Source organism: Mesoplodon mirus (assembly GCF_964341445.2).
Source record: "Mesoplodon mirus genome assembly, chromosome: 11".
Taxonomy (NCBI): domain Eukaryota; kingdom Metazoa; phylum Chordata; class Mammalia; order Artiodactyla; family Ziphiidae; genus Mesoplodon; species Mesoplodon mirus.
The window spans coordinates 25,894,964-25,918,235 of record NC_138987.1 but is presented as its reverse complement, the minus strand read 5'-3'; the positions used below and the strand labels follow the sequence as shown (position 1 = coordinate 25,918,235).

At 37.1% G+C, this 23,272-nt stretch overlaps 1 protein-coding gene across 3 annotated transcripts in view; it reads right to left on the bottom strand.

Annotated features, from left to right (window-relative positions):
- Nucleotides 1–23,272, bottom strand: part of CHPT1 (choline phosphotransferase 1) — a 35,566-nt gene that overhangs the window by 5,758 nt on the left and 6,536 nt on the right. For all 3 annotated transcript variants that reach the window (XR_014295256.1, XM_082634984.1, XM_082634985.1), the window contains exons 2-6: nucleotides 14,040–14,187; nucleotides 13,621–13,762; nucleotides 5,321–5,405; nucleotides 2,426–2,557; nucleotides 45–203 (exon numbers count right to left, since the gene is read on the bottom strand). Coding sequence is in view for 2 of the 3 variants with exons in the window: in XM_082634984.1 (XP_082491110.1) it covers nucleotides 45–203; nucleotides 2,426–2,557; nucleotides 5,321–5,405; nucleotides 13,621–13,762; nucleotides 14,040–14,187 (666 nt within the window). In the remaining variant the exon portion in view is untranslated. The remainder of the gene's footprint in view (nucleotides 1–44; nucleotides 204–2,425; nucleotides 2,558–5,320; nucleotides 5,406–13,620; nucleotides 13,763–14,039; nucleotides 14,188–23,272) is intronic.

Below are 23,272 nucleotides of genomic sequence, written 5' to 3'. Positions count from 1 at the left end.
GTACATATTTATACCATGAATCATAAATTAAAAGAATTTCTTACCACCAATTTCTGTGAGATTTTAGCAAAGACACATCCAAACATTAGGGTATAAAGACAAGGATGCTTTTCAAACAAATTAGTTGCTGACTTTTTATAGATCATTATTGCCAGTATAATAATTATTCCTATGTGGAGTCCAGGTGACAAGACACTGGTACCCTAATGGATAAAGCAGAAAATCAGCACCAAATTTTAAAAATGCATTTATTACAATGCAAGCATTTTCTAAGCATCTATTTTGTGTTAGGAACTAGAGACCTAGAGAAGAGTATGATAATGTATGGCCTAAAGGAGTATACAGACCTTAGCCATGCTTTTCAAACTTCCACAGAAACCTAGGGTTACACAGAGGTAATACAGTGCTTAGATGTTTGGTTCCAATTTTATATGAACACACGTTTTAAACTAATAACCACTAAAAAAATAATGTGATTTATTCCATACCACATTTTACCATGCTGAAGGCCATCAACACTCCAATTGCCAAGTTAACATATTTTTGTGCAGATATTGAAATAAAGCTTAACCTGCCACTTTTACACAATATCTTAATCACTGATTAGGAGGAGTTTAATTCTGCCCTGGTCTCTCTCTATACCAATAGCCCACCCCTGCCCCTGACTTTTGCATTTAGACTACAAATGCCCTCTTATGTAACATTGTACAACCCAACCCATTACATTTTTATCTATGCGAATCAGGATGCTCTCAGCACTGCTTATCCTGAACAAAATATTGAAATAAATTTGATTTTAAGGCTTACTAAATATATAGCCACCAATTTAAATGTATCCATTAAAGCAGGCTTATTCTTGTTTATTAAGTTTATATGTTATAAATTAGAACTTACTATAAAATTACACAAATATTATAAATATTACAAAATCATATCTTAATAAAACACTATACTATATAGTAATGTTATAAATATTTAGATTATTAAAATAGTGCTTTTACCTGTACTTTGGTCCTGTAAATTTTATTCAAGGAAATCTGCTGCTAAAAAAGTTGGAAAACCACCAGTTTAAGAGTTTGAAATCAACTACTCCTTAGACATAGTGTTTGATTTCTTGTCTTCCTTCAAACATTTAATAAATTATGTCTTAGTAAAATATTCTAAAGTGGACACTGATCATCAGTAAATCTCATCGTCTTTAGTGGAACTCATGTTCCTGCAAGTATTCTATTTTATCATCCATGGTCAAGCAAAAAGTATTCTTAAGCATTTTATGCAGAACACTTTAACATTTCTAAAACAATTCTGAGGTTAACTGACAAAACACCTCAAAACACAACAAATTAAAATTTCCAAATACATCAGAACTTATGTATCTAAGTGAGTTTTATACTTTGCCTTTGAATTATGTATATAAAATATATTCATAAAGATTGATAATTTATGAATTATGTGGATTCCTTTGAAATAGCCTTAAGAGCCAATTTATAAGTCATTTAAGAGAATGAGTCTTTTTTTAAACTAAAAATGCTATATTTCATGTTTTTACTCCTCTTATTTATTAGACCTGGCTTCAAATGACTTTGATTTTTCTCAAAATCAAACCCACCCTTAAAAGATAGAAATTTTGAACTACAGCACTAAAGAAATTAAAGAGAATGAACTATAGCTTAAAGGCATTCCAAGAATGTTTTGACAGAAGATGGCATCACTGGAATAAGTACTTATCTTCTTGTGATCAACTACCTTGAAGATGACAATATGTTTTTTTAAACACATGGATATTATGTTATATTTGTTAAAAACCGGGCAGAATTCCTTTCTGCCTCTTTCCTGTGTAAAAGTATTGAAGTTTTAAAAATCAAATATGAATAAATACAAAAGAATTATAGATGAGCAAAGTGTAAAGAACACAAATACAAGGTGTACCGACTCCAGAACTGAGGTTAAAATTTTTGCCTTTTAAAATATTAGGATAGTTTTAAAAATACATTTCAGTGAAATTTCAATAAAATTTACTTCATGACTAATAAATTGCCCCACATGTGAAACCGTGACCTTTGGCAGCTTTCCTGACATTCCATCAGGAACTCATTCCCTACTCCTCCTCCTCTCCTATATCAGGGCCAGGCACAACGAGCAAGAAGATAAATGGCAACTCTTAATTATGTACAGTAATGAAACAGCAGATGATTAAATCAAATGTCACAAAAGTCTACTCTGAGAAAGGCTGTAGAAAGAGGAAAAATTCTTTAACATCAGTCTAAACTGTTTTTAAAATGCTTTTGTATTATGTGCCTAAAAAGAATTCTTTTAAGATATTTAGTTTCCTTCCCTATTCTTGAACTTTAGTATCTCTGTAGCTGGGTGAAAAGAAAATGTATCATAAAATTAATACTGAATGATGATGAAATTAGCGTCTTACTGCTATCGTGGATCCATTCTTGCCAACACCACCATGGAGGATAACATGGAAATAATTTGAACAGGAAAATATTGCTCCACCTACTACTCCGAGAACTGGTAAGATCTTCAATTTTATTTCTAGGACAGGTATCTTTAGGGGTAGAGGAAAGAAACACATCATTAAGAAAATAGAATTTCTTTTCCTATTAAAAAGTAAAGAAACATTATGATACAGCCCTGTACAATAAGCTATTCTTTTTCTTATAATCAAACCTTAACTTCTGGAGTGTAACCTGAAGTGGTAACTTTTCTTTTAATGGTTTTATCTCTTAAAGTGAAAAATCCAGCTAAGTCTATTTAAATAAGTGGGATGAGGTATTTCATCTCACAAGCCTTCAGCTGACTTAAAGAAACATGACAAAGGATAGTTCACTTGAATTTAGTACGTCTAAAAGGCAGCATCACAGGACAGTCAGACACCATGGTCTGCATCATGAATGTGACAAACGTGTATGCATGCAAAAGTTTTGTGTAGTTAATATCCAGGATTAAATCTCTAGCAATATATATTTACCTGTTGGTCAATTGCTGTTCAAGAAAACTTCCAAAGGCAGCAAAGGATTTAAAAGACAGTAACAATGAATTGCCAAAAGCTGTAGGCTACTTTGTATTGAAAATATACTTTGAAATACTGTATCAAATTTTGTGGAAACTACAGATCAACAATTAAATTTAGAAGATCTATATCTAAATTAAGTATTCTTATTGATGAGAATAAGTAGGTATGCTTTCTTCTTATGGTATTGCCAAAACATTGAATGAAATGATTTTAAGATGAAATTCTTCCCCAGTATAACCAAATCAGAATTCCAAATTTAAAACACCACATCTGACAATGACCAGAGTTGCCCAACTGCCTCTAAGTCCACGTTCACCTTCTAATGGGTACTGGCTGAACGGGTACCATGAAAGACACATCGCATCCCTCTAGCATACTTTAGAGGCCTATGTATCCTTGATTCTATTATTTATTCTTACATGATAAGAAGGAATACGAACATCTCAGGGAATGTTCCTCCACTTAAAAATATGCTCAAAGTCTATTTCTGAGCCTAGTGATATGAACAATTCTGAAACTAAATGCCACAGGGAAATCTCTTACAATTTTTAAAAAAGACTTAATTTTTAAAGCAATTTTAGGTTCACAGCAAAACTGTATGGAAAGTACACAGAGTTCCCATATACTCCCTGCACTCATACACACATGCTTCCCCACTATCAACATCCTCCACCAGAGTGATACAGTCCATGTGTTACAATCCATGAACACATCAATATCACCTAACGTCCATAGTATATATTAGGGTTCACTCTTGGTGTTGTACGTTCTATGACAATGCATAATGCATAAATGACAAATGCATAATGACAGGTGGACAGGTATCCACCATTATAGTATCACACAGAATAGTTTCACTGCCCTAAAAATCCCCTGGACTTTGTCCATTTATCCCTCCTTAACCCCATAACTTCTGGCAATAGCAGGTCTTTTCACTGTCTCCAGCATTTTGCCTTCTCCAGAATATCATATGATTGGAATCATACAATATGGAGCCTTTGCAGAGTGGCTTCTTTCACTAAATAACATGCATTTACATTTCCTCCATGTCTTTTCATGGCTTGATAGCTCTTTCTTTTTAACACTGAATACAATTCCATTGCCTGGATGTACCACAGTTTATCCATTCACCCACTGGAGGACATCTACTGAAGGACTTGCTTCCAAGTTCTGGCAATTATGGATAAAGCTGCTATAAATACCTGTATTCAGGTTTTTGCAAAGATATAATTTTTTTTTTGACTGTGCCATGCAGCTTGTGGGATTTTAGTTCCCTGACCAGGGATTGAACCTGGGCCCACGGCAGTGAAAGCACAGAGTTCTAACCACTGGACTGCCAGGGAATTCCCTGCATAATTTTTAACTTATTTGGGTAAATACCAAGAAGCATAATCGCTGGATCCTATGGTAAGAGTATGTTTAGTTTTGTATCTCTTACTATCTTTACCAGGGTTATATAGCTTAGTGATTAAAAACAGAGTCTGGAATCAGCTCCAGTTCTTACTTACTAGCTATGTGTCATTGGACAAATTACTTAATCATTCTAAGACTTATTTATAAACCACAAAAATGACAGTATCTATTTCAGAGGGTTGTTCTGAGGGTCAGATGAAAACAGTGATAGTAAAATATTTAGGAACATAGTAAATGTTGAGTAAGTATTAGTTGTTGACTATTGATATTATCCTTATTACTATTCTTAACTTGCTGGGCATGAAGTTTTAGTCAGCCAATACTGTAAACTTAGGTTGTAGAGACAGAATAGTTTCTTCATAAATTTTCTGCCTATACAAAGCATGAATTTATAACAGTGGCCTCCTGAGAGTCAGGTTTTATCAGAATACTGAGATCTCCAACCACGCAGAAAATAAAACACTCCTCAACATGGGAAACTTCACTATAGTAGGTTATAAAAAATGCAAATTAGCAACTTTTCTTTCCTAATATTGAGGGACAAGTTTCAAGCATAAAATATTTTACTGAATTTACTTTTTATGTATCTATTTTATGAGATAAATTTTGGCCTGAAAAGGTAGTTCAACTAGTCTGTTTAATTTTATATCAGGGAAATGGGGTCGTTTTCTTTTATGTGGTAGTATATTCATGCATAGGGTAGTATATTCATGCTGTAATAAGGTATACAGAATAGTAAAATTATAAAATGAAGAAAAAAGGTTAAGAAATGGAATGACTATTAAATACAACTCCAAGGATTTCTGAAGAAAATTAACAATGCAATATTTTTCCTAAATATTTTTAAAGTACTTAAATATAAATTTAAATCCTCAGATTTACCGTATAGTCCCACATTGTTGCTCCTCCAAATGTAGACAACACAAAGACGATCACTAAAGCTACCTGAATTTCAGTTACATCCACTCTAAAGAAGAAAGATAAAGAACAGATGTTTGTAAATGAAATTCCTAAATATGAAGGTTAATTAACCTTATATTAAAATCAAAAGATGTAAAAATCTCTATAGGCTTAGTTTATTTTTACCTTTAGTTTCATCACTGAATTACCAATTAACTACACTGTTAAGTGAAAAAGCCTACAGAACAACAATGCACTTACATATAGGTAAAAAACTTGTATATCATATATAAAATTGCTAATAACAGTTATCACTGAGATTACAGAAGGCTTTTATCGTCTACTTTACATACTTCTGCAAAGTTTGAATTTTTTAATAACAATCATGTATTACTCTTGTAATCAGGAAAAATTATGATAATATAAAAACAACCAGATGATTTAAGGCAAATTCTTAAACACTCCCAAGTCAATTTCATTTAAAAAGTAGGGAAAATTCCAACAGTTTTTCTCATTATGTTACTAACAGTCATTATAGTTTTTTGGTTTCCACAGACATTTTCCCCCTATATATAAACATACATAAACTTCTTTCAAAAACCCACTAAACCAACATCAGTCTCTAATCTGCATGCCCTGAAGCTATCAACTCCTCTCTCCTTTGCTCCAAAAACAGGCTGAGAAGTAGTCCACATTTGTAATTTCCTCCTTTCTTCATATTTGCTGCTTAATCCATTATAGTCCAGTTTTTGGCCCCATTCTACTAAAACTATTTAAGGTAAACAGTGACTTTCAATTTGTTGAATGCAAGGGATACATTTCAGTTACTATCTCGCATAACTCCTCTCAATATTTAAAATGCTGATCACTCCCTTTTTCTTGAAATGCTTTGCTATATTTTTATTGCCATGTTTTCTCGTGATTCTCCTACCTTGCTGGAAGCTCTTCCCAGGCTCCTTCCTCCACATCTTAAATGCTACTGTTTCCAGAATTCCTCTTTTCTCTTTTTAGATTCTCTGAGTATTACATCTATACCTAAGACTACCATCTATATGCTAATGACCTCTAAATCCGTTTCTCCTAATCCACATCTTTTTTTTCCAAGCTCCAAATTTTTATATCTGTCTACCTACTTTGCATCTCCATTAGGATGCCCTGGAGTTTTTAGATGCTAGAGGAATACTTATTGTTCTGCCAATATAAGAAATGTAGGGAACATCCAGATATAGAAGAAAAGACTTCTCAACTGAGTTATTTTGGGGGCATTTAGAAGGAGAAGGTGAATGGAACATTAACGCACAAATAAAAGGAAAATAATAACATCCAGTATTTGTAAGATCAGTGATGGGCAAACCAAGGCCTCCAGGCTGCATGGAGAAATAGCCAAGTTAGCTGAAAAAGGTAAATGTAATAATATAATGTATGGTATTTTGTGGAGAAAAAGGAGGAAAAGTAATAACATTTACTAAGATCTGTTATGAGTCTTATGAACTATAAATTATGCCTGTTTTTTGGGAAGGGGAAATTGAAATGATTTTTTCATGCCTGTATTGAAACAGGGGATATTACTATAGGAAAAAGACTCCAGAGCCAACATTCTTGCTACTACACCTATGATTTATTATTAGAATTGTGCACTCTTTTTCCAGTAACAGTGGTAGAATTACATTAAATTAATCCATAATTTTTCCAGGATATGATTAGTGACCAGAAGCAACTAGAAAAGCTGACAGAAATTATAGAACAAACTTTCTCTGAACTAAATGACACATACAGGGATTGAGCTAGGAACCTTGGTTTCACATATCCATCATTCACACCACAGATTTTAAATTAAACTGAAAGCTTCATTCTTCCTCTCTGCCTTTTAAGGATAAACTAAATAAATGACAATTCTTTTTTTTTTTGGAAATTTTTTATTGTTTATTTTTTCTCAGTAATTTTTTTCTTTACAATGAAGAATGTTGGTGTTCATGCATGTATGCTAAATGACAATTCTTGAGTCTGGAAAAAAGAAAGCTGAAAGGATATGGTAAAAAGGGTGGAATCACTAACAAAATCCTTAAATATCTGAAATATGAAGAGCCAGTTGAAGCTTGAAAGATATATTAGACAAATAAAAGGATAATCTGTATAACAATTTACAAACTTAGAGAACTCATTAGGGGGTCCAAGATTTTAAAAAGTAAATCCAAAGACATAAAAAATCCAAGAAAGATGGATACTGGGGATATGGTACAGGTACATTCTCAAACTATTATAGAGAACAGTCTACAACAGTGCTCTTCAAAGTGTGGTCTAGGGTTTGTTACAGTCCACAATAAGTATAGAAACTGAGAGTAAGCATTTAGAAACTTTCATCATAGTTTGATAGAGTAATTTTGTATCTCTTGAATTGAATGAAATATTGGGGACTGCATTTTGTAAGTCTGTTTTTTGTTTTTTTATTTTTTTAATTGCATGTTATCTCTCCATGATGGATTTGGGGGGCGGGCAGGGTAGAAATTAGTTCTTTACCACAAATATGTGGAAAAATTGACATAATACCATATGGAAATTCTAAGGATTTTGAAAGAAGAGAAAATTAACACCGAGTCTAAATATTCACAGGTAAATAACAAAATACCACATAATACAAGTCAACATTGGACTTGGTTTAGATTTTTTACTTCAACTTCAAGGATTGTTTGCTGTATTGAATTGTATGGGAGCAGACCCTTGATACATGGGAGCAAACATGCTATAAATAAGATATGCCTTATCTCACATGGCAAGCATTAATATAGGGACAGATTTTAACTGTAATCCTATAAATTATTTCACTAACTATACTAAGGAAAATACTAATATATCACTGATTAACTTTAAAAAATCCTTAATTAAAAGTTGAAAATTAGTTTGAGATAGTTATTAATATTTTGTCATTTAAATTATCTTATTCAAGATAACAAATTCATATTTGTACTAAAATCTACATATTTTCAGGAGATAAAACATATAACAAAATATCTACAAGTAAAATAGAATAGTATTTCTTTTTCTGTTCTATGAAACAGTATAAAACAGTATTTTTATGTTCATAAGAAAAACAGAATAGTATTTAGTAACTCTCTTCCTTCTCTGTTTAATTTTTCTTCATACAGTTAAGAGAGGCAATCTGCCATGGACCCTGAGCATCCCTGCACGTTCTTGTGGGGTGTGCTAAGAATCTAAGAATCCTGAGCACCCTTTACCCGGGCCATTTCTCAGGGCTGTGTATGCAGTGAGCAACCTTGAAAGATGAGGTTACACCTCCCCGCAAAGAGCAGGCTTGCTTCCACTTACTATAAAAGCAACAGATCCCTCAGTGTTCCTCTCCCATAATGCCACCCACCACATGTGCAGGCATTCATCCAGTCCCACCACATGACTCCATGGGGCTCGGGAGTGGAGCAAGGGAACCCGGCATGAACCTGAACCTCAGGCTACCGCTTTTGCCCTGAGTTATAAAGCTGTCCTCTGCCTCTGACCCAGGAGTTTTGTGTCTTCTCTCGGCATCCATGAAACATTAACCGGCTTGCTTGGTAGCTTGTAAGGGTAAAATCCCAGACTCCTTACAGTTCCTGACACAGAGCACTTACCACTCACTCACTGTTATGTGCAGTGTTTACTTCTTGTTTAGCTTGCTTTATTGTCTGTCTCCCATATTAGAACATAAACTCCAAGGGGGGCAGGGATTTTTGTCTGTTTTGTTTACTCATATTTTGTTTACTCATGTTACCCTAGAACCTAGAACAAGACCTGGCATATACCAGATGCTTGATAAATATTTGTATGAATACTGCAAAAATATTTATTAAAATTCATTGTAAAAATATTACATCAGTATTCAATAAAATCACTCAAATTATATTGACCTTCCATCCTCAAAATTTATTTTAACTCAGTTTCTTCTGTATGCTTATTTCCTTATGAAATTAGTTCCTTATCAGTAACTTACTGATTAATACATGACATCTGATTTTCTTTTAGTAAGAGTTACTTTTTAATGTCACTCAATGTAAACATACAAAAGAAATTGAATTAAATTAAAGGATATGTCATGATAATGCTAACCTTATTACTGAGTACTTCTGTCCTCCAGATTCTGTACTAAGTCCTTTATACACATTATTATTTAATCTTTACAATAACCTTTTAACACAATTATGATTATTCTCATTTTACAGATGAAGAAACTGAAGAAAATGAGGTTAAATAATTTATTTGTGGTCAAACAACTGGTACCTTGGAGACAGAATTCGATTCTACCCAATCTGATTCTAGAGCCTATGCTTTTCACTAGTAAACTTAAAACAGGAGCAATAGTAATAAATAACTTAAAGGGCTTTGAAAGTTGGAAAAAAATTAAACAGCAAAATGTAGTAAGTTTTTTTAGTCCAATTAAGGTCTCGTTTGGCATATTTTTCTTCAGTCTTTCAGAACAAGGGAAACCATGTTAAGTAGGCTTAAACCAAGAATACATTCATAAAACAAATTTCCACAGTAGACTCTGAGATTGTTTGGGCTGGTTTCATATATCTGTATCATTTATCTGTATTCTAATAACATAAACACCATAAAAATTAAACCTCTCAAAAATTGACAGATTTTCAGGAAATCTGTCCTAGTCAACAATTGATACTGACTGAGTTGTAAGCATTTCCAGAGGCTTGATTGATGTCCTATATACAGATCCTTCTTATAGTGTTAAGCTGGACCCAATGTATCCTACTCAATGCTCAATGGCATCTTTACTTTGGTAAAGTGAAAAAATACACAGATTAGCATCTGTGCCATACAGAGTAAGTATTTTACATGGTTGACCCCTGGGCACTGCAGGATCGCCTCCAATCCCTGACATGCATGGTGCTCAACCATAACAGCCATTTCCCTAATGTTCTGAGTACTTCCTTTACTCATGCTCCTGCCTAGAATGCTTTTACCCCAATCTGTCTGGCATATTCCATCAGCAAGTGACTCATCTTTGTATGTGCAGTTCTAGGCACACATTAGGCTCTCAGTCAATAGCAAATGAGTATAAAATATACAACTGGGCCAGGAATGTGAACTAATTCATTTCAGAAAGATTTTTAATGAAGTTATAAGCCAGAAAGGTAAAGTCTAAGTCATTAAATAACAACAACAATTAACCAGAACATTGCATTTGTCATTAAATAACAATTAACCAGAACATTGCATTGTTATATTACTCCAGTTTACCATAGCAAGTTCACCATATTAACTAAAATGCGTTAGACTTTGCAAAGCTATGTTTCTGTTTTAGCCTATTTTAATCTATACATAGGTATACAGATTCTTAATTTTACATTCTTGCCTTGAATTTTTAGCCTGGCTTCTTTGTTTTTTGGCTGCTCGGCTTGCAGGATATTAGGTCCCTGACTAGGGATTGAACACAGGCCCCAGTAGTGAAAGTGCCAAGTCCTAACCACTGGACCGCCAGGGAATTCCCTAGCCTGGGAATTTGATCCTTGGGCTCTTGACCAGTAGGTAAAGAATCAGCTGAAGACTCACATTTTCCATAAAAGCTTTCCTGAACTAATTCAGCCTACAGCCAGCTTCTCCTTACTTAGGATTTCTTCAGTGCTATGGAAACCTAAAGCAGGTCATTTTTCACATGGTTATGGACTGTATTAGCAGTGTCACAGAAGTATTATCCTATCCCTTTAATACAGTATACTATATAGTTCCTAAAACGGATTTTTTTAAAATGCATTTTGTATCCTTCCACAGTACCTAATACATTGATAATCCCACAGTACTGAGCAGCAGTCGTTAAGAGTGTGGGGTTTGGAGACTTGAGTTTTAACCCTGGCTCTACACTTTTTAGCAGTATAAGGAAGTTACAGAACCTCTCTGCCTCATTGGTACAGTGGCGGTAATACCCTTACAGGATTAATGTGAGGAATAAATGAGATAAGGCATGTAAAGCGCTGAGTACAATGCCAGAACCATGCCAAGTGCTCAAGAGGTGATAGCTGTGACTATTCCCTAATTTAGAGTCAATGTGGAAAATCGCCAAAGGCCTTCACTCTGCTAAGCGATCCACAGTTTTGAGCTTCTCCTTTCATTTATCATTATCAGAGATTTTTTTCAGAGCTACTGTTTTTCCCGTGCAGCAATAAAGTATGGCTAAAAAGAATCAGTAGACGGGGAAGCCAAAGCTGAGAATGAGCCAATGGCAGACAGCTACTAAAGGATCAGGCAGAAAGGGAGCTGATGGAAAGAGGGATAGAGAACAGAGTTCCTGCCTTGTGCACTATTTCCTGGTGTCTAAGAATGAGGCATTGGGGCAAATATTACAATGTTATTACATTATCTCATCAACTGTCTACCACAGCTGAGAGTTTCATGATCACTGTTGTTGGTGACTGCTGTAAAGGGGTTACCCTTTTTGGAAACACAAAAATTTGACCAAAAAGGACCTTTAGATTCCATATCATTATTTTATCACATAAGCCAAATGCTACTTTTTTTTCTTTTTAACATCTTTATTGGAGTATAATTGCTTTACAATGTTGTGTTAGTTTCTGCTGTATAACAAAGTGAATCAGGTGTACGTATACTTATATTCCCATATCCCCTCCCTCTTGCATCTCCCTCCCACCCTCCCTATCCCACCCCTCTAGGTGGTCACAAAGCACAGAGCTGATCTCCCTGTGCTATGCAGCTGCTTCCCACTAGCTATCTATTTTACATTTGGTAGTGTATATATGTCAATGCCGTTCTCTCACTTCATCCCAGCTTACCCTTCCCCCTCCCCGTGTCCTTAAGTCCATTTCCTACATCTGTGTCTTTATTCCTGTCCTGCCCCTAGGTTCGCCAGTACCATTTTTTCTTTTTTTAGATTCCATATATATGTGTTAGCATACGGTATTTTTTTTCTCTTTCTGACTTACTTCACTCTGTACAGCAGATTCTAGGTCCATCCACCTCACTACAAGTAACTCAGTTTTGTTTCTTTTTATGGCTAATATTCCATTGTATATATGTGCCACATCTTCTTTATCCATTCATCTATTGATGGACACTTAGGTTGCTTCCATGTCCTGGCTATTGTAAATAGTGCTGCAATGAACATTGTGGTACATGACTCTTTTTTTTTTTTTTTTTTTAATTTATTTACTTATTTATTTTTGGCCGCATTGGGCCTTTGTTGCTGCATGTGGGCTTTCTCTAGTTATGGTGAGCGGGGGCCACTCTTCGTTGTGGTGCGCGGGCTTCTCATTGCGGTGGCTTCTCTTGTTGCGGAGCACAGGCTCCAGACGCGCAGGCTCAGTAGTTCTGGCTCACAGGCCTAGTTGCTCTGCGGCATGTGGGACCTTCCCGGACCAGGGCTCGAACCCGTATCCCCTGCATCGGCAGGCAGATTCTCAACCACTGCACCACCAGGGAAGCCCCATGACTCTTTTTGAATTATGGTTTTCTCAGGGTGTGTGCCCAGCAGTGGGATTGCTGAGTCATATGGTAGTTCTATTTTTAGTTTTTTAAGCAAACTCCACACTGTTCTCCATAGTGGCTGCATCAATTTACATTCCCACCAACAGTGCAAGAGGGTTCCCTTTTCTCCACACCCTCTCCAGCATTTATTGTTTGTAGATTTTTTGATGATGGCCATTCAGACTGGTGTGAGGTGATGCCTCATTGTAGTTTTGATTTGCATTTCTCTAATGATTAGTGACGTTGAGCATCCTTTCATGTGTTGGTTGGCAATCTGTATATCTTCTTTGGAGAAATGTCTATTTAGGTCTTCTGCCCATTTTTGGATTGGGTTGTTTGTTTTTTTGATATTGAGCTGCATGAGCTGCTTGTATATTTTGGAGATTAATCCTTTGTCAGTTGCTTCGTTTGCAAATATTTCCTTCCATTCTGAGGGTTGTCTTTTCGTCTTGTTTATGCTTTCCTTTGCTGTAAATGCTACTTTTTTTAAGTACTGCATATCCTTTTTCTATATTATTCAGGTCCCTTACTTTTCTCTTTCTCCTGTCTAATGTAAACTTGGATTAGTAAGTTGGGAGAAGGGGGAAAAATACAATTATCATCAAATGTGTAACTATAACATGAAGAATACCTGAAAGATTAAAATTAAGGTGTAGCATTTATGGATGCTTCAATAAGTTAAAAGGTAACTTGAATTCCTGATTGACACTTTGTCCCCCTTACTATGGATAAATGAAGTACGACAGATAGTGAAAATGCATTTGATTATATGTTTAAATGTACAACTTAAAATACATACTTACTTTCCAAACCTCAACACGCCTGAAACATAAGTCTGCCAGTGAGCACAATAAAACATGAACATCCCAATAAAAGAGCAGAAAAACAACCAGTCAGGGTAAGTTCCTAAGCGAACAGCAATTGAAGCTCCAACTGCCATAAAAACTGAAAGAAACAAGAACCATTAAGAATTTAAAATAATTAATTAAATAATTGCCATTGACTGTTTAGAAATACAGAATTTTAAGGTGTATAATCTTGGCATGAAAATAAGGCACACTAAACAAAATAAATTCCTGAACATACTTTTAAAATACACTGTGCAAAATTGCTTCCAACTGTAAACCAAAACAAACCAAACAGCTCAGTTTTTAAGCCATCATTAAAAGACAAACAAACAAAAAAAACAACTATAGGAAAAAAACCTCCACTAAAAACTTACCTGTGGAAAGAGAGTCACAACCATGGTCAAAAAGTTCCCCTAAAGGAGAACAAGAATTTGTTCTTCTGGCTTGTTTCCCATCAATAGCATCCAGTGACTGGTAGATGAAGAGTCCTAATGCACATAAAAGGTATGTCCAGTACGGTGCCTAAAAAGAAATGTAAACAATGAAGACTGGTGAGTGACAATAAGCTAGCTTCTGTTTGAAAATAGCTCAACCCAAGCCAAGTGACACATTTTCTTATGTTTGCACTTTATATCACCTCAGTGTGTTACAAGGAACATTTATAACCTTCCTTCTACAGATGAGAATTAAATTGAGAAGTGAATTGCTCTAGGTCATCTGGGTAGAGTGTCACAAAAGTCCGTACTGTGAGAAGCCGAAAGTTAAATGACCAAGCAAGGATTAGGACCCTGATTTTGATTCTTAGTCCACAGCTCTTTTAATATAATACTATTCATATATGGCACGGATTTGAAATTATTCAGTAAGTCTCTGCTATGAAAGAAGATCTTAAAGACAAACCACAGACCCCAGCTTCCTTTCATGATGGAGTATTAGGGGCTGGATTTACTCTCCCATCTTGTATAACTAGAAAAGCAATAAAATAAATAAAACAACCATTTTCAGACACTGCAGGCAGTGCAGCACTGTGATCCCTGACAGAAGGGAAACAAATGACCTGAGCCCTGTGACTGCTCCAGCTTAGTGCCTATAGGCAGTCTCCAGGCCACAGTACAGGAGTGGGGAACCGGAACAGAGGCCAGCAATCCTGCTGTGCTGAGAAGAAACGCAGCAGAGTTCAGGAAGGTGAAGGCAGCTAGAATCTGTGTGGCAGAGTGCTGGAGAGGAGAGGGGCACGAACTGTGGAGATCTATAGAGTCTTTGGCTGAGAAGTGACCTGTGCCTAATGAGACAAAACTACTAACCAAGGCCAGGGAAAGAACCACTGGACAGCGCAAGGCCACTCTATTCTTGAAGCCCACACAAAGCTGGGAATGGTTTATGTTCCCACCAGGCACAGCATGTAAGACCATGTAATACTTAGGGCACTGGGTAGAGTTCTCAGAAGTGTATTGCCTTAGCAGTGGGCATTAATTAGCCCTAGACCAAAGGCGCTAACAGATGTAAAATCTAGCCTCAAAAGGATCTGACTGATTCTAGGTAACTTAATTAAAGCCAACGCAAAGTACAACATCTTAAAGGAATACCCCACCAAACCTAGTACCCCAAAATTTAAAATTCACAATGTTTGGCACCCAATAAAAACTACTAGTCATTCAAAGAAGCAGGAAAATATGCTCTACAACTAGGAGTAAAATCAATCAATAGAATCAGACCCAGGAATGACAGAGATAATGAAATCTGCAGATGAGGACATTAAACGTTCTTATAAACATGCCTCATATGTTCAAGAAGGTGGAGGAAAGCATGAAAGACTACAGTGAAACCTCTAGAAATGGAGAGTACAATATTTCAATGTAAAATATACTAGATGAGATTAACAGCGTATTAGACAGTGCAGAAGAAAAGATCAGTGAACTTGCAGAGTACCGATAGAAACTACCCCAAATCATGCACAGAAATAAAAAGACTAAAAATAATTGCACTGGGCATCAGGGGCCTGGGAGACAACAGTAGTCTAACATATATGTAACTGAAATCTCAGAAGGAGAGAAGCAAGAGGGTCGGACATGAAACATATAAGAAAAAATGGTGGCTGGAAATTTCCAAATTCGATAAAAATCTATAAACTTACATATCCAAGAAGCTCAACAAACCCCAAGCAGAATAAGTTGTTTTTTTTTAAAAAAAAAAAACCCACCAAGGCACATCATAATCAAACCACTGAAGACCAGTGATAAAGAGAAAATAAGTAAAGAAGCCAGAGGAAAAAGACACATTACATACAGAAGCATAGATAATAATGACAGAGGAAAGAGTAAACTTGAAGGTAGATCAATAGAAATGAGGCAATTTAAACAAGAGAGAGAAAAAAGATTTAAAAATCACCATTCTTTTCTTTCAGCACTTTATAAATGTACTCTACTTCCTCAGGGACCTGTGTGATGATAGCAATGGTCAACCCAGAATTCTATGTCTCAGAGAGGAAGTACAGCAAAATTGTTGACTAGGGTTTTAAAGTTAGATCTGTGTTTGAGTTCTTGGCTCTGTTATTTAATAGCCAAGTGACCCTGAGAAAGTCATTTAAACTCTCTGAACTTTGGTTACCTCATTTGTAAGATGTGAATAATACTTGTCATTGTATCAGATGAAAAATATTCTTAGATGGCTCTTTATGCAGAGCCTGGCACATAGTAAGTGCTCAATAAGGTTAGCTATTGTAGGGAGTTCCCTGGTGGCCTAGTGGTTAGGATTTTGGGCTTTCACTGCCGTGGCCCGGGTTCAATCCCTAGTTGGGGAACTGAGATCCTGTATGCTGCACACAGTGGCCCAAAAAAAAAAAGGTTAGCTATTGTCATTAAATTGTGTTTTGCATATTTTTAGTGGCAAATACAGTTTTTAAAATATCAATGTATGTATGGTCTATGTGTTAATTCTGCAAATACCAATCAACCTGCTACCTCATTCTTCAATCTAAGTAAGTAGAAATTTACTTTGAACTTCAATAAACATTTCATCATTTGTTAATATTACATGCCCAGTATTAATGACTATACTATTAATTGCTTTAAAAGACTTACGAAAGGCTTCCCTGGTGGCACAGTAGTTAAGCATCTGCCTGCCAATGCAGGGGACACAGGTTCAAGCCCTGGTCCGGGAAGATCCCACATGCTGCAGAGCCACTAAGCCCGTGTGCCACAGCTACTGAGCTTGCGCTCTAGAGCCCACGAACCACAACTACTGAGCCTATGCACCACAACTACTGAAGCCCGCGTGCCTAGGGCCCGTGCTCCGCAACAAGAGAAGCCACCGCAATGAGAGGCCCACGCACCGCAACGACGCCCACCTGCGCAAAGCAACGAAGACCCAACGCAGCCAAAAATAAATAAATAAATAATATATTTTAAAAATGCATTATTGTATTTGATACAGCAATCCACAGAGACAAGGCGGACGAGGCATTATCATGTTCTTTGCATTACAGATAAAAGAGAAACTTAGGGAGGGGTGATAAAGTTCCATTGAGAAGAGCAGCTAGACTGGGTCTAGGAATCAAACCCAAGTTTTCTGACCTGCCCTATGGTAGATCTACCAGATCAGTCGTGCTGCAGGCTACACAGACTGGATGCAGCTTCCCACCTGGATTCTTACCTATTCTTTCAAACCTGCTGAGAAGCACTTTCCTGCCCCCACAATACAATCCCAGGTGCAGTGAACCAGACAGGTGGGAAAGCACTGCAGCTGAGAGAGGCTTCTTTCCTCTTAAGCCCAGAAAGGCATACCAGTCTGCCAGCTGCTCTTTCGTTACTTTTCCAGTCTTCCCAAGGCCACAGGAGCTGGACCCATCTTCTCTTTACTCTGTTGTCATCACATCCATTCCCACCTGGGAGCTATGAAACAGTCTGCAAATTTTCAACTTCTTTTCTCACCTGTTATCTCTGCAAAACAGGCCCCAGCAGGGAGATCCACTTGCCAGGAGCAGCATGCCCTTTCCTTCCAGGAGTCTGCTTAACGTGGGTGTCACTACAGAAGACACTCTGAGTGGAAGCAGGATCTACAGAGCCACCCCAACTCAATTCTAGTTTTCATGTTAACTTATTTTAAAAAATTTTAAATGTAAGCGTGAGAAAATCAGGTGTGGATTACAAAGTCTTAAGCAATATATCAGAATACTTCTGCAGAGGGAGACTATATAAAAAGTGGAACTCCTCCAGATCATGTTAGATTCTTAATATTTAAAGTTCTTAATTATATAATTTTTATAATATCTACTGTATCCTTTAAGATCAGAATTTTATACTACATCATAGAAACCTTCCCAGGTCAAGCATAAAGATCTACATCATTCTTTTACATGACTGCATGGTATTCAATTATATGGCTATATCACAATTTAAGTAATAACTCACTAATGATGAATCTTACATGACTGTGTGAAAGATTATTATACAAGTTTATTCTAGAAAACAAAATAATTACTAAGAATCAATCATAAGCCCTAGTCATTAAAAAAAACACTAATACATTTAAATTGCTTTTCAGTTACATCACTGAAAAAGTACTGTATACAACTAAGTACTTGGGATATTTTACTTTTTCCAGTTACTTGAAATAAAGGATTAGAGAAACCAGAGATTTGAACCAGACCATATGGCAATTGTTCTTGTTCAAAATAACTCTGGATCAGAAAGAACACTCAGATATAGATCAATTATTTATCCTGGGTATTATACCCCTTTTTATACGTGTTTGAATGAGTTCACACATCAGGAAAAGGACGAAAAGATTTAGAAAGTGATCAATGAACACATTTCTTTTCTTTTTTTATTAATGAATTTATTTATATTCTTTTGGCTGTGTTGGGTCTTCATTGCTGCGCGCGGGCTTTCTCTAGTTGCGGCGAGCGGGGGCTACTCTTTGTTGCGGTGCGTGGGCTTCTCATTGCGGTGGCTTCTCGTTGCGGAGCACAGGCTCTAGGCACCCAAGCTTCAGTAGTTGTGGCTTGCGGGCTCTAGAGCACAGCCTCAGTAGTTGTGGCGCACGGGCTTAGCTGCTCCGTGGCATGTGGGATCTTCCTGGACCAGGGCTCGAACCTGTGTCCCCTGCATTGGCAGGCGGGTACTTAACCACTGTGCCACCAGGGAAGTCCCAGTGAACACATTTCTGCTCACTGGACAAATTTTCCTTACAGTTCAGAACTTAGAATACTGGATTTTGGGGAATACATTCTTAGGTTTTCTGTAAATGAAGATGCTAGACTAGGCAGTCTCTAAGGCCCCATCTTTAATATGGAACTAGAATCCTCTCAAGAGTAGGAGGTATGTTCTCTGTTTTTAAAATCTGCTGTTTATACCATGAGAGCTAAATAACTAGATGATTAAAATCAACTGATCAGGTTAATAGGTTACCTGGTAACCTATCAGGTAAAATGGTTTCCAAAAGGAAGAATACATGTCCTGGGTTTTTCTTGCAGAGTGGTTAGGAGTATAGACTCTGCATTCCACCTGCACCTGATCCTTGAGTGAGCTGGATGAGCTACTTAACCTCTCAGTGCCTTAGTTTCCCTTTATAAAAAATGGGAATAATCACTGTTCCTATCTCACTGTGAGAATTAAATGAATTATTACACGTCAAGGGCTTAGAAAAGTGCCTGGCATATGGGAAGAGCTCAGTATATTTTAGTTATTATTTCTGATACTATATAAGATAATTTTAGGTGATTCATAGATAAACTTTTCATTTTAATACCTATGTCTTTATTTAATGTATTTTGGAAAATATTAATTTAAAAGTTATCTAGCATAGCTATCAAATCTATGATTGTAGATATTAAGGCTTCGAGTGTAATTTTGTTTTGTTTTGTTTTGTTTTTTGCGGTACGTGGGCCTCTCACTGCTGCGGCCTCTCCCGCCGCGGAGCACAGGCTCCGGACGCGCAGGCCCAGCGGCCATGGCTCACGGGCCCAGCCGCTCCGCGGCATGCGGGATCCTCCCAGACCAGGGCACGAACCCGCGTCCCCCGCACCGGCAGGTGGACTCCCAACCACTGCGCCACCACGGAAGCCCCCTCGAGTGTAAGTCTTTAAAAAGGAGTAGATTTAAAGCTTATGTAAAGAAAAACAGTAAATAAAAAATAACATAGGTAATACACAAAAGCAAAAATCTTCCTCAACTAAAATTTAGGAAATACTGAAACTATACAATGCCTATTTATATGAATTTTCATACTTAAAAAGTGTCTCTTTGCTTTAAATAGCTTTGGATACAAGTTGATACAGATGCAAAAGGTATTACATAATCAGTAACGACTGGGTCAGCTTGTAACAGAGAGATTTCAATTATCCAACATCAACTGACTTCTCTCTCCATAAAAAATAGAAACTGCATTTATAAGAGGTAGGAAGAAAGAAAATAAGAAGACAGGTCAGGCATATGTGAAAAAATGTAACGCTGGTATGGCGTTAGAAGGTGGACTTTGTACCCATTCGAGTGATTCTAGTGATTTTTAAGCTAAACTCGTGGAATTTTAATAGGCTGCTAATCTGACATGGCTCTAACTTGTATTATGTGCCTGTGACACAGCTGAACCTGTGGCCAGGGGCACTTCCTTGCTTACAGAAGGAGGGTTTCCGTTGGAACCGAGGCTGGGGAGGCTCCAGAGTCTTGGTGGCCACAAAGGGTAGGGTCATTCTCAGTCCTGCCCAGCAGGAAGACCCTAGCCGCTTTTACTGCTTCACCACAAGCTTGGCTTCAGCTCAGATGCAGGCCAGCATTTGAGAGGAGCTCACCCATCTTCAGTAAATGAGGCGGGTTACAAGCTGGGGGAGGAAACCAGGCAGGGCACGAACACCAGGCAACTAGCATCTCAGGGCCGGAGGGGCTTTCTCAGGACATTAGAAATCTTTACTTTGAAAGGCATTCTTCTTTCTTTGTAAATTTCCTGTGAATAGTTGTATTCTTTTTAAAAACCTCTTTTAGTACTTACTAGAATCCTTGTTGAAAATGCCAGCCTCTCACTGGGCCAAGGGAAACAGGCAGGGAGAGGGGAATGAAGAGAATCCCCTGGGCAGATCTATCATCATCACCTGTGCTGGGTGCTTTCACATCTGTTCTGCTCTTTAACTTCACAGAAACCAAGGGGTCGGACCCTCGCCCAGGTCAAACCGACCAGGAGTGGGATTTAAAGCTCCTTCTATACACCACAATGCCATGTTTTATCCACACTTGAACCAGAATTCTAAAGGAGAAACAGCTTGTTTCTTGGGAATCAAGTATAGGAAAGCCACAGGAATCAAAGGGACGACCCCCAAAGCAAAGCTACTTCTACATTACCTGCAGAAGCTCCTTCTAGACAGGGCTGGATTTAGGGTGAGGCAAGCAAGGCACCGTGGCTGCAGAATTTAAGGCGGCATTTACTACTCTCAGGGTCGTGCACATGCCTGCTTGCCTCACTCTACTATGTGCCCTGCTTCTAGAACGTTCACCTCCTGCAAGTTATTTTGCTTTCGTAAGAGAGGCCACTCTCTAACAAGAGTCCTGCCTTAATAAGCGATGCTTGTTAAGTTATTGAACTGGTTAAAAAAAAATAGAGGGAGATAGGTGATTTTTAAAAAAGAGGAAATATTCTAGATTTCAAAGAAACCAAACTTATAAAAGAATTTGACTAGGTTGGTTATTGCCTTTTCTTATTATTCCCCCAACAAATAATTCTTTACTTTATAGTCCAAAATCCAATCGAATCTGAATTATTTAGACAGGGAATAAACCATTTCTTAAGGTCATTCTGATTTCCACAGATACACTTACTTTTCGATTCAACTTTCTATCATCATGAAGGAAAGAAATTATTCAATGACCTTTGACCCACCCTAGGCTGGGCACCTATCTGCTACAAACACTCTCCTAACAGACACTGACATGGATTTATATACATAGATCAAGAGGGCAGAGCAACAATTAGAGAAAGAAGAACAAAAACACCCCAAGGTTAGCAGAAGGAAAGAAATCATAAAGATCAGAGCAGAAATAAATGAAAAAGAAATGAAGGAAACAATAGCAAAGATCAATAAAACTAAAAGCTGGTTCTTTGAGAAGATAAACAAAATTGATAAACCATTAGCCAGACTCATCAAGAAAAAAGGGAGAACTCAAATCAACAGAATTAGAAATGAAAAAGAAGTAACAAATGATACTGCAGAAATACAAAGGATCATGAGAGATGACTACAAGCAACTATATGCCAATAAAATAGACAACCTGGAAGAAATGGACAAATTCTTAGGAAAGCACAACCTTCCAAGAATGAACCAAGAAGAAATAGAAAATATAAATAGACCAGGGCTTCCCTGGTGGCACAGTGGTTAAGAGTCCGCCTGCCAATGCAGGGGACACGGGTTCGTGCCCCGGTCCGGGATGATCCCACATGCCACAGAGCAGCTGGGCCTGTGAGCCATGGCCGCTAAGCCCATGTGTCCGGAGCCTGTGCTCCGCAACGGGAGAGGCTGCAGCAGTTAAAGTCCCGCGTACCGCAATCAATCAATCAATAAACAGACCAATCACAAGCACTGAAATTGAAGCTGTGATTAAAAATCTTCCAACAAACTAAAGCCCAGGACCACATGGCTTCACAGGCGAATTCTATCAAACATTTAGAGAAGAGCTAACACCTGTCCTTCTCAAACTCTTCCAAAATATAGCAGACAGAGGAACACTCCCAAACTCATTCTACGAGGCCACCATCACCCTGATACCAAAACCAGACAAAGATGTCACAAAAAAAGAAAACTACAGGCCAATATCACTGATGAACACAGATGCAAAAATCCTCAACAAAATACTAGCAAACAGAATCCAGCAGCATATTAAAAGGGTCATACACCATGATCAAGTGGGGTTTACCCCAGGAATGCAAGGATTCTTCAATACATGCAAATCAATCAATGTGATACACCATATTAACCAACTGAAGGATAAAAACCAGATGATAATCTCAATAGATGCAGAAAAAGCTTTTGACAAAATTCAACACCCATTTATGATAAAAATTCTCCAGAAAGTAGGCATAGAGGGAACTTACTTCAACATAATAAAGGCCATATATGACAAACCCACAGCCAACATCATTCTCAATGGTGAAAAACTGAAACCATTTCCACTAAGATCAGGAACAAGAAGAGGTTGCCCACTCTCACCACTATTATTCAACATAGTTTTGGAAGTTTTAGCCACAGCAATCAGAGAAGAAAAAGAAATAAAAGGAATCCAAACTGGAAAAGAAGAAGTAAAACGGTCACTGTTTGCAGATGACATGATACTATACACAGAGAATCCTAAAGATACTACCAAAACAGTACTAGAGCTAATCAATGATTTTGGTAAAGTAGCAGGATACAAAATTAATGCACAGATACCTCTTGCATTCCTATACACTAACAATGAAAAATCTGAAAGAGAAATTAAGGAAACACTCCCATTTACCACTGCAACAAAAAGAATAAAATACCTAGGAATAAACCTACGTAAGGAGACAAAAGACCTGTATGCAGAAAACTATAAGACACTGATGAAAGAAATTACAGATGATACAAACAGATGGAGAGATATAGCAT